Source organism: Ostrinia nubilalis, chromosome 4 (genome assembly GCF_963855985.1).
Source record: "Ostrinia nubilalis chromosome 4, ilOstNubi1.1, whole genome shotgun sequence".
In the NCBI taxonomy this organism is placed as follows: domain Eukaryota; kingdom Metazoa; phylum Arthropoda; class Insecta; order Lepidoptera; family Crambidae; genus Ostrinia; species Ostrinia nubilalis.
Genome location: NC_087091.1, coordinates 11,950,417 through 11,965,548, shown reverse-complemented (window position 1 = coordinate 11,965,548; position 15,132 = coordinate 11,950,417). Strand labels below are relative to the sequence as shown.

The following is a 15,132-nucleotide window of genomic DNA, read 5'->3' as shown; positions in this document are numbered from 1 at the left end:
ACCTAATATGTAGCAACCCTTACTCCACTTACGCTCCCGCACCCGTCCCATAAATATAATTGCGATACAATCCTGCAGCTTAGTTAATGGCAGATTAGTTTCATAAGCTGATGAATTAACAGCGCACGTCACAAGCTTTGATACGAGTACGTTGAGCTTTATATGATACGTTGCACTGATCTTAATCCCCGTGTTCAGGTTTAATTAATGAAGCAACTGCAGATTAAGAACACGCTAATTACTTTTAATCGTTTATTGAGTGTTAAATGTAGTGTAGATTTCAGATAATTCGAATGTAGAGCAGCTTTTTTACTACTATTAGATAGAATAGTGTTTACTGAAGTTCAGCGATTACAATACTTACCTACTTTTATAGCCATCCTAAGGTCTGCTTCAGTATTTTCAGTCTTCTTTAGTATTTAGTGCTTAGAGTAGGCTACCAGAGTGTACTCTAAGCAGGATAATTAATGATCATCGTAAATCAATAACCTAGGTACATTAAAAAGAAAGGAAGAAAGAAAAAATTTGGTCCAAAACATACAATAATTACAATTGTACAGTTACAAAGAGGACTGATATTTCTAGATTTAAAACGAACCGTTACAGACAGCTTTTTACATCATTATAGTCTAGGGTTTCTTAAATACATAGAAACCTATATGCTACTACTAAACTTCGTTAAGTTTTTACCTACGTAAAAAAATATTAGATCTAATCAATTCATTCATAGCTAGTCAGTAACAATCTAAGTTCAATCAGCTCATATTAAATTAACACAACATTTTCTACATTTCTGAGCTTAGGAAGGCTAGCTATGCAGGTTTTTAGTATTTGTCGCTTTTGACCACATTTAAGGTTCTATGTAGTACTTATTTAGAATTTTGATTTAGAATATGAACTGGTGCATATCCTTTTCCATAAAGGGGGAGCAAAAATCGATTAAAAATTATGCTTACTACTTTATTCGAATGTAAGTATTTCCAAAATATCTAAGTCTTGAAATCCAAACATTCTTATTTACCCAGGCTGCACATAAAACATTCACGAAATTAGTACGAGAGATTACTATGACTGTCTCAACAAGGTTAATTAGCTCTTTTTGAACTCAAATAGATATTATTAGTTACTATTGTAATTAACTACGCGTCTACCACATAAAGATTGACTGTTTAATTGGATAGTGCACTTTATGTTAGTATTGTGCTCTATGGACATTTGTTATACCATGCGCGCGCGCAGACCGCGCCCACCGGCTCGGTGGCGAACGTTAAAAAGTGTGACCCGCTCTTACACATATGAGATCGCTATATAAGACTTTGCAGACTCAGTTTGCTCTCATTTCGACTGACGCTTAACTTTGGCAAAGTACACCTCAATAAATTAGATGAAAACCACAAACATATTTTAAGTATATGATTAAACGCTAAGCAATCAAGTTAGAATGAAGTGGGTAAGTAACTTGTACTGAAATTAAATAACAAATGTCATCAAAATTAATAAGTTGCAATTATCGAATCTAATTTAGGATTTCATTATTTATTTACATAATTTATCTATTTTCACTTCAGTTTCGTAAATTCAATATTATTTTCATTTCAGGTAATCATCGCAACCGCCACATTGGCTTCAGTGTTAGCTTATCACGACCCCGATCTAAACTACCACCTGAGTCAAGTGCAAAAGTTACAGAATTGTGGTGACGCTGGATACTCCTACCCCGCGCCAGCAGTTCAACTGACGACAGCTGGAGTAAAAGTGGCAGCAGCTCCCAGTTACCAGTACTCCAATGCTGGATATTCAGCAGGCGTCGCCTACCAAGCCGTAGCACCCAGCATCACGTATGCTGCCCAACCGGCCACATATCAAACCTCGTCCATATCACAATCCAACTATGCGACTGCTTCAAACGAAGTGCACGGATATGCAACATCAGCTGGACTCTCCACAGTCAGTGGAGCACGAAGAACTGTTATTCCACAAGCTACCTATGCTCAAGCACCCATCATCGCCAAAGTGACAGCTGCACCTCTAATTGCCAAATTCGCAATTGCTCCTGCCAAAACCACATACGTAGCTCAAAACTCAGTGGTGCAGCAAGCGTCATCGGCATCGGCAGCTAAGGCATCACTGAATTCGTACAGCAACGTCCAAGCAGGAGGACCTGTAGTGTCTCAAGTGTACGCAGCGCCCTCTGCCGGATATGCTACATCGGCGGCTTTGAGAGTCCAGCAACCTCAAGTGTTCACCCCTCAATACTCTTCTTATGTGGCCCCAGCAGTGACTCAATACAATCAAGCTGCTTCTGCGCGTGCCCATCTCGCGCAATACGCTACATCAGTGTCAAACTCGGCGAGCGGTTCCCAGTACTTTAGCCCAGCTGTGGCCCAATACTCCGCTCCTGCCGTCACTCAATACTCTGCTCCTGCCGTCACTCAATACTCTGCTCCTGCCGTCACTCAATACTCTGCTCCTGCTGTCACTCAATACTCTGCGCCAGCTTTGGCATCAGTTGCTCAATACTCAGCTCCGAGAACGGCATCAGTGACACACTACTCCGCTCCTAGTGTGTCGTCAGTGACTCATTACGCTGCACCAGCCGTGGCTAAAGTACAAGCACCTGCACCTCTCGTCCACGCTGCCCCAGCAGTCCAGTACTCAGCTCCAGTCTATGCTCAATACTCAGCACCAGCAGTCGCTCAGTACGCTTCATCTGGAGCAAATGTAGCCCAGTATGCTACATCCAGTGCAAACATAGCACATTACTCTACATCCGGGGCAAATGTAGCCCACTACGCGACGGCGCCCGTGGCTCAAGTAGCCACACAGGTGGCAGTGGCCGCCCCTGCAGCCAAGATAGCAGCTCCAATCGGCGTGAAGAACGTACACACAGAGTTTCTGGAAAATTACGTAAGTGTTCTTTCTATTCCTTTGTAACGTTTAGTGCTTACTTAAATCGCAAAATAATAGGTTATAATAGCCTTGAAGTTCCTTGAATACTGTTTCGACAACTGCGCGTAAAATGTATTTATTGCCGTCTATCTTAGGAAAATATTAATTTAAGATATCACGATTTGCACTAAAGGCAACGTTACTTAACAAGTTTCGCATTTACGGTCACCAGCCTTGTTCAGATTGACAAGCTCAAAGCCACACCAAAGCCGTAGATTTGAAATTCAAATGTTGTGCTTTGATTTGGTTTTAATTACCTGCTTCTGTTTACTGTGGACCTGTTTCGAGGTGGACATTAGGGCAGATAGCGTAGGTGGTGATTTAGATAGCGTAAATATTTCGCCCCAGGACATTGCAGCACATACGGCGTTACCACACATCCCTGCAAGTGACGCGATGATGCAATGTGATCTGATCGACCGTTCAATTTGATCCGGGACTGGTTCTGTGACATCAAAATCTTAACCAATTAGTCACTCAAATGTAAGAAATTATCGTATGTCAAATTACGTTATGCAATCGATGGTATTTGAGTTATTAGAGATTACTTACAAACCTACTATAACATACCAACGGGCAAAATGCACCTGCATCTATTTTTTCTACTTGCCTAACGATTACATGGCAACTAGGTACTCGTACTTACTTCATCCTTAGAAGCTTAATATTATTCAGTTACAAACTCTTCAATTCTTATATTTAGATACCATAACAATTTTAAGCATGAGTCACTAAAGTTGTATACTGGGAATATAAGTCAGTAAATTATAAATAAATAGAGACCGGGCGTGCTCTATAGCTGAGTAAGCATTATTTCCGATAAGTAGGTATCGAGTGTTGCGAAACGCAAAGTCCTTTAGCAAAGTGTTAAGCGCCCATTCGCGAGCTTTAGCGGAATATAGCGCATTTGCCCACCTCATTCGGTATTCTGTGACGTAACAGCTATAAACCTTGTTAACAATCGCAGTGCAATCCGAGCAGGATAATCAAGAGCATTACTTTCGAAACTCATCACTTTAAAACTCAACCCACTTTTCATAAAGAGCACAAAATTAAATACGAGTTTATATTACAATTTCACATCTCATCCAAAACTCATCACTTTGAAAAGATCGTTATGCCTTTTTCTTTAACAATTTACGTAAGAGATTAACTCAATATCGATTCGAAAATAATCCTCGGTACAATGAACTTTCGGCCCTTGGTTTCTCGAAGGCAATTACTTAAATAACTTAAAAGACAATAAAGTATTTAAGTAGGTATGTAAGTAGGGATTCCTTAATTGCGTAAAAATGTAAAGTTCTACGATGTAAGATTTTAAACAACCGAAAGTTAACAGATCATTGATGGTTAATCCATGAATTACGAGATTACTATAAATTATTTCAAAAAGCAAGAAAACTAAACTAAATATTTATTTAATTTGAAAAGTTCATAGCGTAAGTATATTTATGAACCTTTGTACAATTTGTTTAATCAGATAGAGTCAAATTCAAATTCAAAACGTTTAATGCAAGTCACATTACAATTTATATGTTGTTGCAAAATAGAGGTAGGTATACATGTGACGCCCTGCAAGGGCACAGCAAAACATCGAAGAGAGAGGGTTAGTTTTTACCTTTAAAATAATATAAAATAAGATTTGAATGAGTCGTTTTAGTAGTGCTTTTAGTACCTAAGTGTAAATTTATTAATAACCACTTTTCGCATGTCGTAAAAAGCATACGAAACACAGGATGCAATCCATCAGACACCTACTTAGTCGAAACCAAAGGTGTGAAGTAGACAGGTAGGGGAGAGTAGGGTAAAACAGTTTATGTACTTATTCATGTAAAATATGCCAAAATAATATTATTTAATCTTACTAAACCATAGAAAAAAGAATTAATTACATTACTTGTTACCATGCTTTCTACATTAGATTAAAATTCGAGCGCACTCTGTCAAAACAATGTTTATGGTGGAAGCTGAGCCGGACACTACGTAGTATTTTGTTATAGTTAGTTATTTGCTTATAGGACACTAAACTCCCGGTACATACTTACTACCAACCTCACTCTCCTCTAAGTAATTAATTCTAATAAGAAACGGATTTGGCACGCGCAGTCTGCTGCTAGCCTACGACTCTACTAAGATTTATTATGCAAGAAATCAATTTATTTTGCTAAGTTTAGGTTAAAAGTCTAATTTGGATGAATTAAAACTAGTTAGCATGAGAAAAATCCATGTCCGGTAACTTTATTTTTAATCTTGAAAAAACAGAGTTAAGACCTAGGTAGAGTCGTAGAGTCGACTATGCGCGTATCTACATAGATCATTAAAATGCCTATTAGTAGTTGCCAGAAATCACTTTTTTGTAGTAAAAAACTCGTTCAGTTAAGTCTAACCAAAACCGTGAACAACTTTTCCTGTATTTGTAAACTTAGTACGCGACAATCGTGACCTAATCAGGAAAGTGAATTGCCGTTTTATTTATGACTGAATTAATTTACGTGCATTACAAATAACAATGTAATTTTAATTAAATTATAGACAATGTACAAGAACTAATAATTCAAGTAAACTATTTGGATTTAGTAATAATTTTAGAATGGAACTAGCCTACTTATATACTTATGTCTCTATCGAGCTTTCGAAGACATGTTCTTTATCAATTTAAGACTATCTACAGGCTTTCAGGCGGCTATAACGTATGAGCTTTCGAAGACATGTTCTTTATCAATTTAAGACTATCTACAGGCTTTCAGGCGGCTATAACGTATGATGCTAATAAATTGGGATACTTAGGTGTGGATAAACATTTTTAAGATAAATAACACTCCACGCATTGTAAGGTAATATACTCGCATACCTACCTAATAAGACAAGACAAAAAGCTCCTCTATAATAAATAAAAGTTCAGCACCTATCGATTCCGAGAACTTTGTACCTAATTGGCTAAAATGGTGTTAGCATAACCACTGACCTTTTGTCCCTGTGGTTTGCCTTACAATGCGTAATTTCCACCTAAACGCCTTGTTGAACTTTAATTAACTGATATTTCTTACGACATTCTGCCTTATAATCATACTGTGTGTGTGTGCAGGACGCTCACCCAAGATACGCCTTCGAATACGGAGTCAATGATCCTCATACCGGCGACATCAAGCAGCAAAAGGAGGAGCGTGATGGTGAAGTAGTCAAGGGTATGTTTTTTTACCGTTCTAAGACGAATTTTAGTCAGTCAGTCACGGTACTATCTATTCCCACTTCTCGTTCCCACTGCAGTAGCTTCTGTGTAGCCGGGATCAGCTTCAGTGCTTCAGCACAGTCAGTCAAGACCTAACTAGGTAAATCTACTGTGAGTAATGGAATATTCTCATCAGAGGTGACTTAAAAACTTCATCAATCTGTTCCGTTTGGAGGAAAAGTTTCCTGTCGCGGAAGTTCTGGGTTCGATTCCAAGACGGTGCGCAAAAGTACAAAATTAATTATATGATGGGCAAGATATTATTTGTGGACAATACGGGCTGAAATGTTACGATCTAAGTAAGTGTCTGATGTAAAATGAATGTAAATCAAAGCAGAGGGCGCAGAGTGTAAGAAATTTTAACATACCTAATGACGCAACAAATGCTGTTCATATGAGAAAGTTTAAACAGCAATAGGTACTTAGGTATTCTCTTACTTATTCAAAACATTTCGGAACGTGTCCTTCAACCATCATTGCTGATCACTTGAAAGCATTTTAAATTACCCACCGAAAATGTTTGAGTGATTTTCATAACATCGATGATATTTTCGTAACATGTCACTTGAGCATGCGGGCTCAATTTAGAGCAGGCCCAAGTCAAATTTATGAGTTGTTTACAAAGTTGTTCCATATTCAGGTCAGTATTCTCTGGTGGAGCCCGACGGGTCGGTGCGGACCGTGGACTACGTCGCCGATTGGAAGACCGGTTTTCACGCAGACGTCCGTAACAGCAAACAAAACCAACATTAGAACTTAGCTGTAAAGACAATCACCTACTTTATCTACTGATTAAGATGTAAGAATGTCTTAAAAGTCAATTGATCTAAGTTTTAGGCCTATAGGTTAGTCCAACTGAAGGCAAGCAGTACCTACTAGTATTCGATTTTCAACACTATTCCTTATGTTCGATTCTGTAGGCTCAGACAATAGTTTAAAAAATAGTTTTTAAAAAATCTAGAACGTGCCCAGAACCTCTTATGAGGCAATTTGCGCACTTATCTAAAAGTGAATGTAACACTGGTTTTAAAATTGTTTATTATTTTCATACAAGAAGTAATTTTCAATTAGCGTTAACGGCGCAGTATTGTAGAGATTAAAATCAAACACCACCATGATAATTAAATTATCGTCTTATTTTAATAAAAATTACTTAACGATTATTTAGCGTAGGTATACTCGTAAGTACCTAGTTACTTACTTACAAGCGCATAACTTTAATTAGGTATTCTAAAAATCTACATTTCTTTTGAGCCATACCAAATTTTATTTGTTATTAAGATGTGTTTGCAAGAAAATAAAGCCTGTTCAACAGGCTGTAATGATGAAAGTAAGTAAGATTCTGAAATTGACCATAATACAATCTAGTGATTAGGTAGGTATGTTTTGTAAATTATCTTAATAAAAAAGCTTTGTAAAAATAGGATTAATGATTTTGTAATAAGGTGCTATTTTTTTTTATTTAAATACTTATTGATTAAATTGATTACATTAAACGAAATATTTTTAAGCAAATAATACAGTCAACATGAGTTATTCAGGATCTAAATGTTATTAAGAATTTTTCGTTATTTTTACTTTAATTACCTACTATGGGAATGAAGAATGTTCACTAATTTTGTTTTTTAGCTTTCTGTATTCTCTGTTAAAAATAAAAAATACTCGTGAAAGAATTATTTCGATACGTCAATTAGTTTCCAAGATATTGAATTTTAAAAGTGCGGGCGGCGGCCGGCCCGCCATTTTATGCGCGTGACGTCATATTACAGTGACTGGCTCATATTTGTATGGGTGGAATCTTGCAAACTGAATTAAGACCCACTTCCAGGCAACCGATTAAGCTGAAATTTCGCAAACACATGTGATTTGGATGACCATGCAATATTATGATGACATGGAGCTGATCTGATGATGGAACTGGAAGGTGGCAATAGGAACTCTATAATAAAACGACTTAAATCCATCGAGTTTGGGCTCGTTCGTTTTGTATTGATGAGTACTTTAATTCTATATAATAATCAGGGTCTAATGATGGAGCTGGAAGGTAATTCGCAATAAAATGACACAATCGCATCAAGTTTGGGTTTGGTTCAATTTTAATTTCTGTGATGGGTCTGGGTGTTAATATGTATAATAAGTTTGTATTTACAAAAAAAATGTATTTAAGTATGTTTATATCCGTTTTCTAGTGAGCGGACACTGTGAATGTACGTCACGCGCGGTCACGTGACCGTCGGCGGGACTCGATATTTTAGCGAACTTTGAATGCCTATAAAATCATAACTACTGGGTATTTTTGAATGAAAAAACTAATGTATTTGTAAATGTAAAAGCCTAACTGTAACATAGGTTTCAAGTGATTTTGCATACCTAGTAACATTCTCAATTGGAAGGCGCTTCACGCTGCGCTTGTCTATATTAAGTATAATTACTCAACAGTCTACAATGTATTTGCCAAACATACTTTTGTTTTTCTTGTTTCATACAGATCTTCTGTAGGTAGTATAATAATTATTGTAGGGTAAGTGCGTTAGTTTTCGTCCAATTATCGGAGTTGCCAACTTTGTGATGCGAAATGAATATCTTAAAATACCCTTACTCATATGTATCATATGTTATTTTAGTCCTTATATAGTCTACTTTACGTTAATATTATATGACAATAAGTAAATACCACGGGTTTTTTTATAAAAAATATTTCATGCAAAAGAGGCGATTTCACTAGTTTTCGTCCAAAAAAATCAGTTTTCGTCCTAGTGTACGCTATTTTTCGACCACTGTGTAGAAAAAAGGTTGCAGTTGAATTATTAACTTAAAACCAATTCTACAATACAGTAACTATGGATTGTGGTATATCATTTGAAAGGGAATTTTGTTAGCTTTCAAATGATATCAAAAAGATTTAAATAAGTTTCTTACCTAAATTTAGGAAAATATTGCAATAGGTCGAAGGACAAATGGACGAAAACTAATCTACAGGAATAGCTAATTTTGGTTTTCGTCCACCCCAGTGCTTGCACATGACGTCATGGACGAAAACACAACAACGTTTAAAGCTGTTTTTTGTTTTCGTCCACATCTTTTTAACGGTTTTTATGGGTTTATCACTGTTAAAAAGTGGACGTAAACTAAAATGTTTAATGTAATAGCAATAAAGATCATATTGGAAGAAAAAACATTGTATTTTGTAGGTCCATTGAAGTAAAATGATTATTAAAAATATTAACTAGGTGTCATGGTTTCCGTCCACGTGGACGAAAACCAAAATCTTGCAAAATTGTTATGCTAGTATTAGTCCACTTAATTATCTAAGATTTATATACAAAAACTTTAATAAACCCTTAAAATAGTGTTTATTATGCTAATAATTAGACATACGTGCCAAAAACATTACGTAAAGTAGCTAAAACAGTAATTAAACATATCATGAAAGTTCCCTACCGGCACGTTTTTTTTCTAACTTGACGACGTTTTCCATTCACCTGTGTGCAGCAGCAACTTCCGTAGATTTTTTTGGAGTTATTACTTGTCAAATTACATTTTCATGCAGGCAGAACTGTTACTTAGATAATATAGATTGTAACAAGTCCAAACTTGCACGGAAAGTTAGGTTTTTATTCTAATTTTCCGTATTTGTTTGTGGCAAGTCGGTCAAATGGACGAAAACAGGAGCTGGACGGAAAACCGGCGCAATTACCCTATATTGTTTAAATGATTATTTCATTAAAATACCTGAACTATTAAGCCTTTTTTGTTTTCTACTCTATGCCAATTCAAAACATCATTGATACCAAGAAGGTAGATACATACGCTTAGGATATTTTAAGCTTAGGAACCTGTACAGATAACTTATTACATTGCCAACCCTCTAATAGACTAAAGATGTAATAAAAAACATTGCTTCCCTTCACAAAATCTATTTATAGTATAAAGATTAACAACCATAAATTAAGTATAACAAATTAAATTATGAAATCTGTAAAATTAAATTCCACTTCCAACTGGTAAACTTAATTAATATATCACAGCACCCTGTTAACCCAACTTAAAAGTGTTTCATTTGGCATTATTTACTTTACTAATCCATAACTAGTCTGTTTATTTCTTTTCCATTATAATAACATTCTGGGCAGGTAAAGTCTTGGTCAGCAGTTTTGTTGGCCTGAAACAAACATAAAAATTACATTATCAAGTGTAAATACATATATGATACTATAAAAAGATCCACAAATTGTCTATGTTTAATTCCTTTTAATTAATCTAATTCAAGGCATCACATTATAAAATAGACTATAACTTAGAAGCCACTTTTAAATTGGTCATCTTTTTCTCACTATTAAATAAGTGTATAAAAACAATATTCTGTATTCTGTAAGTCCCTTATCGAAGTATGAGTAGGAACTGCTTTACTTCATTTACAGAATTTTCACATTAATAATCAAATGAATCAACAGAGAATAACAATTACCGTCAAACAATAGTAACAGAAAATGTGTGAACAGCCCATTGTGTGTGGCAGCACTGGTTTACTCATGCAGCAGGGGCATGTAGAGTTTAACGTCATTACTGCCGGCTTTAAAGAGCCTGCGGCACTCTTGTGGTTCCTCCACCATGCATACTTTAACACATAAGAAAGCTTCTTTTTCAAACCAAATATATTCATCAATGATATGGCAGTCCCTATTAGTTCCTGCAACAAAAATCCAGTTCAATAAAAAGATTTAAAGTTAGAACTTAAAGATTTGCTCAATTAAATATTGCCACTTACAATAAAATTATGCCATAGCAGTTCTCGGGTCCAAGAAAAATCAGTAAGATCCTCTCTAGTCAATTTATCAGCTGTCAACTCCAGTCCCAGTATAAAGTCTATCAGTAAAGGGTTCTTCCCACTTTGGATGAACCTCAAAAAGTTGATAATATCACCTATCAATTGGAATGTTTCTAGCTTGTGAAGCATATTTTGCACACCAGTATTTGAGGTCAAACTGTACAAACATCTATCTTTCAGATATCTTAGACCCACTGTATACCCGTAATACCAATAAAGTTTGTTTTGGGAAAAGTTATCCTTCTTATATTCAAGAGACAACATTTTCTGACCATAAGTTGATTTTGTGTTGTACACTGAATATTTGAAAATCCATGTTCGTATTAGAAGATCTATCTCTGGTAGTACTGGTTGAAGAATACCAGGCTGGAAAATAAAAATATTAACATTAGCAAGCCTGAAATAAATCAAAATAATCATATAAAGGTAAGGAAATATGACATACCAACCTCAAAATACTTAACAGCTTGAAATAATGACTGCCTCAACAATTCTTCTACTTGTTTGTCTAATTGACCAGCATCTAGCTAAAATTGTAAACAATTTAATAAATATTTAGGTAATTAGAAAATATGAAAAAGTAACTTCAACAAAAATACATGATATTGCAAATAACATTTCTCAGGTGTAATGTATCGAAATACAAAACATGCATGAATTTCCATGCTCCAGAATGCTACCAAGCAAAATGTTACTGAATAAAGTTTAATGTTTTGCGCTATTATTGATTGTTATAAACTTATCTAAAAAAAACTATTACCACAGAATAATAATAAGTACTACGTACAGAAGTTTTACTTCACGAAGGTATTTAAAAAAATGTATGCTCAATGTCATTAACAATATGGTGTAATTTAGCCTGTCTCAAGAGTCTAGCACCATTTTGTTGACAAACGTCAGTGATCGGCACTGCGCCGAAGCTATAGGGCTGACTTCGGGAAAATGATGTGACGTGAGGTGCCAAACTGCGGAAAATGGCGGAGGAAATACATGATTTAACATGAATTATCATGAATAATATTAACTACTTATTTACCTCTCAGTGTCTTGAGGCAACTTAAAAAAGTACATTCTGTGTTTTTATTATTATTTAGGCAGTTAAATACTGCACAGTATTTAGTACACCATTTTCTTCCATCATATACAAGAATACGCGTGCGTGAGTCAATGTTCGCTCGTATGTGAGGCCTTGTCGAATAGTATCCTGTAGGTGGGCCATCGTGCGTGTTTTGTTTTCGATGTAAACTCGCGGAGATGAACAGGCCTGCTATTACGAGCAAAATTATTACGTGCTGTTATCAATCATTTACTTATTTACCTGTGTGACACGAGGGACGTAGTTTAGAGTCATTTTGGTACACCAAAACGCTTTTACATTCAGACCAACTATTACGTTTAGACTATTAACATAATTATTGGTCAGCAATTTAAATGAAAGTACATATAAATCAAATCAAAATCAACGAAATTATACTTGTAAACATTCAGCAGCTGACCGTCAATCTCAATTGACAAACTGTCAATTTGACAATAAGTTCACTTTTTTTTTGGTTTATGCTTTTTACAGCTTTGGACGATGTCGAGCCAAAACAAGTTATGGACAACTGTGGTCATGGATAAGATAAAAAAAGCTAGTGTGAGCTTTTGATATTAATTTAAAGGCACTGGGTCTCTATCAGAAGGAACTCTAGGGGTGGAATCTCCATAGGCGTGGGTTAACGGGCAAGGAGATAATATCTTGGATGGTTGACAATCACTTTTCCTACAATTTAACGTTCCACCAAACTCAACACGCTTTTCAAAGATAACCTCGCAGCCGCCTGCTCACACTTGACATGACACAACTGATTGACAGTTATCTTTTTCTGCGCATCAGTCGGGTGTTACGTTTAGGAATCACAAACCTTCCGCTCTACAGATTTATACAGATAACATAATATTAAGATTGGTACTATTAATCATCAATAATAGAACTGTTTTGCATTACAACAAAACAGTTATTATGTGTAGAATAAAACACAGCGTTCTGTTGAGAGAGCTGTCTATGATCTTTGCCTAATTTTAGTCTATGGTATAAGAAAACTTACCAATTGTCTCTGCTTTATCATCTAGTTTACCTTCTTCATACACCAGCTGGCACCACTTTCTATGGAAATTGGTGATCTGTCAACTTGACATTTCATAGTCGTCCAACACCAGCAAGGAAAAAGCGCGGGAAACGTTAAACTTGGCGGGTGTCTTTTTTAACTTTCCGATTTTATTTATAAATTTTCGCGTAATTGTGATCAGGAAAGTAGTGGTAGTGTAAATATTTATTATTGTGTACGTATATTTTGTGTAGATAGTGTTATTTGAGCTGATATTCGGTAAGTTTTTTTTCATTTTCGTCTCTCACCATGAACGATCCTCCTGACCCAGGGGGATCAGTTCCCCCTGTTTTTGATGAGCCTATCAGCTCTCCTGGACACTCTTCTCCTTCAGTAGGGTTTTATGTGACGGTAACTAATGATACAGATTCCGAAAATTCATTTACTACTCCCCCCGCTCTCAAACGTAGCCACAAGAAAAGAAAACTTCATGGACAGGAAAAGAAAAAGGTTGATGGTCGTACGAGTAACGCTGATGATAAAACTCCTTCAGTAGATCCTCCTACTCCCACTCCAATTGACCAGGATTTGCCAAATTCGGGCTCTGCTCCCGCCACTATTGGACGGAAATTCTACAATGACTCTGATACGGCTCCATACATTGTCCATGTCCAACGCAATCAATCGTCTCCCAGTGACAGCGTTTATTTGCATCCGGTGACTTTTGGGAACTTTCTAAAGAGACATAACTTTCACAACATTATTGATGGAAGTGTAAAGAGAATTGGACGAAACAAATGTTCAGTCTCATTTTCAGATTTCTCTCAAGCTAATTCATTTATGAGTCATCCTAAACTGGACTCCAATGATTATAAGGCTTTTATCCCCACATTTAACGTTACTAGGATGGGACTAGTTCGAGGAGTTCCAGCAGAATGGTCCCCTGAGGAAGTCGTAGAAAACATGACAGTTCCATTAGGTGGTGGCAAAATAATAAAAGTTCGTAGATTGAATTTTAAGACTTATATTAATGGTACAGTTTCTTGGAAACCCTCCCAATCAGTCGTAGTAACATTTGACGGACAATCTTTACCTAAACGAGTTTTTGTATGCTATAATGCTTTGTCAGTGGAATTGTACATTTTCCCTACAATTCAATGTTTTAATTGTTGCCGATTTGGTCATACTAAGGCCCAATGTAGGTCCCAGCCCCGCTGTTTTAAATGTGGGCAAGCCCACATTGGTGATTCTTGCTCCATCCATGAAGACCAAGCCTCCTGCTGTCTTTGTTCTGGTTTCCACTATGCAACTAGTAAGTCATGCCCAGAATTTGTCCGCCAAAAGAAAATCAAGGCTTATATGGCTGAAAATTCCATCTCGTATGCAGAGGCATCCAAGCTCCACCCTCCAGTCTCCAAGTCCTACGCAGACGCTCTGTCCTCTAGTCCTGTAAAACAAAGTACACCTATTAAAAATATGCCTTACTATAATACTAATTCTGGTTCCTCAAAGTCAACCTCAAGTTCTTACAAAAAGACTGTCTTCCTTCCACCCCGTCCCTCTCCTTCACATTCAAAAGGCTATGATAAGGTAGCCCATAATAATTTAATCCGTGACTACTCTTTCCCTTCCCCAAGGGATGGATGTGCTATCAATAACCAACCTAAAGAAGACTCAACAACAAATTTATCTAGCCTTATAATGACTTTGATTAATGTTTTTTCTCAGTGTAATCTCAAATCACCGTCCAACGTTGCCCCTTTAATTGAAAGTCTAATTAGATTCCTGCAAAATGGCTGCGAAGGCAATGCAATGGAACTGCCGGAGTATCATCAGCAAAAAGAGTGACTTTTTTCATATGATTAATAAGATTGAGCCTTTTGTTTTTGCTCTGGCAGAAACTTGGCTTAAACCCAATCAAAAATTTAAAGTTAATGGTTATAATTCTATCAGGGAAGACAGAATTGATGGATATGGTGGAGTAGCCATATTTATCAACAAATCTGTCTCTTTTAGTCCAATTCCAATCCCTAATCATA

At 36.3% G+C, this 15,132-nt stretch overlaps 2 protein-coding genes across 2 annotated transcripts; one reads left to right on the top strand and one right to left on the bottom strand.

The window, feature by feature from the left end:
• Nucleotides 1–1,291: 1,291 nt before the first annotated feature.
• LOC135071138 (uncharacterized) lies at nucleotides 1,292–8,693 on the top strand. Its single transcript, XM_063964906.1, has 4 exons — nucleotides 1,292–1,450; nucleotides 1,600–2,907; nucleotides 6,035–6,134; nucleotides 6,819–8,693. The coding sequence occupies exons 1-4, from the start codon at nucleotides 1,442–1,444 to the stop codon at nucleotides 6,929–6,931; spliced, it is 1,530 nt and encodes a 509-aa protein (XP_063820976.1). The 5' UTR covers nucleotides 1,292–1,441; the 3' UTR covers nucleotides 6,932–8,693.
• Nucleotides 8,694–10,079: 1,386 nt separating this feature from the next.
• LOC135071134 (peroxisome biogenesis factor 2) lies at nucleotides 10,080–12,970 on the bottom strand. The gene is made up of 5 exons (XM_063964898.1): nucleotides 12,325–12,970; nucleotides 11,456–11,533; nucleotides 10,947–11,372; nucleotides 10,647–10,868; nucleotides 10,080–10,340 (listed from the first exon to the last, which is right to left on the bottom strand). The coding sequence occupies exons 1-5, from the start codon at nucleotides 12,355–12,357 to the stop codon at nucleotides 10,257–10,259; spliced, it is 843 nt and encodes a 280-aa protein (XP_063820968.1). The 5' UTR covers nucleotides 12,358–12,970; the 3' UTR covers nucleotides 10,080–10,256.
• Between the last annotated feature and the right edge of the window lie 2,162 nt (nucleotides 12,971–15,132).

Bases quoted from the DNA above. Each gene is read 5' to 3' on its own strand.
- LOC135071138 (XM_063964906.1), top strand. The intron at 2,908-6,034 runs GTAAGTGTTCTT...GTGTGTGTGCAG, and splicing joins CAGAGTTTCTGGAAAATTAC to GACGCTCACCCAAGATACGC. The intron at 6,135-6,818 runs GTATGTTTTTTT...TTCCATATTCAG, and splicing joins TGATGGTGAAGTAGTCAAGG to GTCAGTATTCTCTGGTGGAG.
- LOC135071134 (XM_063964898.1), bottom strand. From the start codon at position 12,357: ATGACTCTAAACTACGTCCCTCGTGTCACACAG. The intron at 11,373-11,455 runs GTTGGTATGTCA...TTTATTTTCCAG, and splicing joins AAGCTGTTAAGTATTTTGAG to CCTGGTATTCTTCAACCAGT. The intron at 10,341-10,646 runs GTAATTGTTATT...TGTTTGTTTCAG, and splicing joins TCTGTTACTATTGTTTGACG to GCCAACAAAACTGCTGACCA.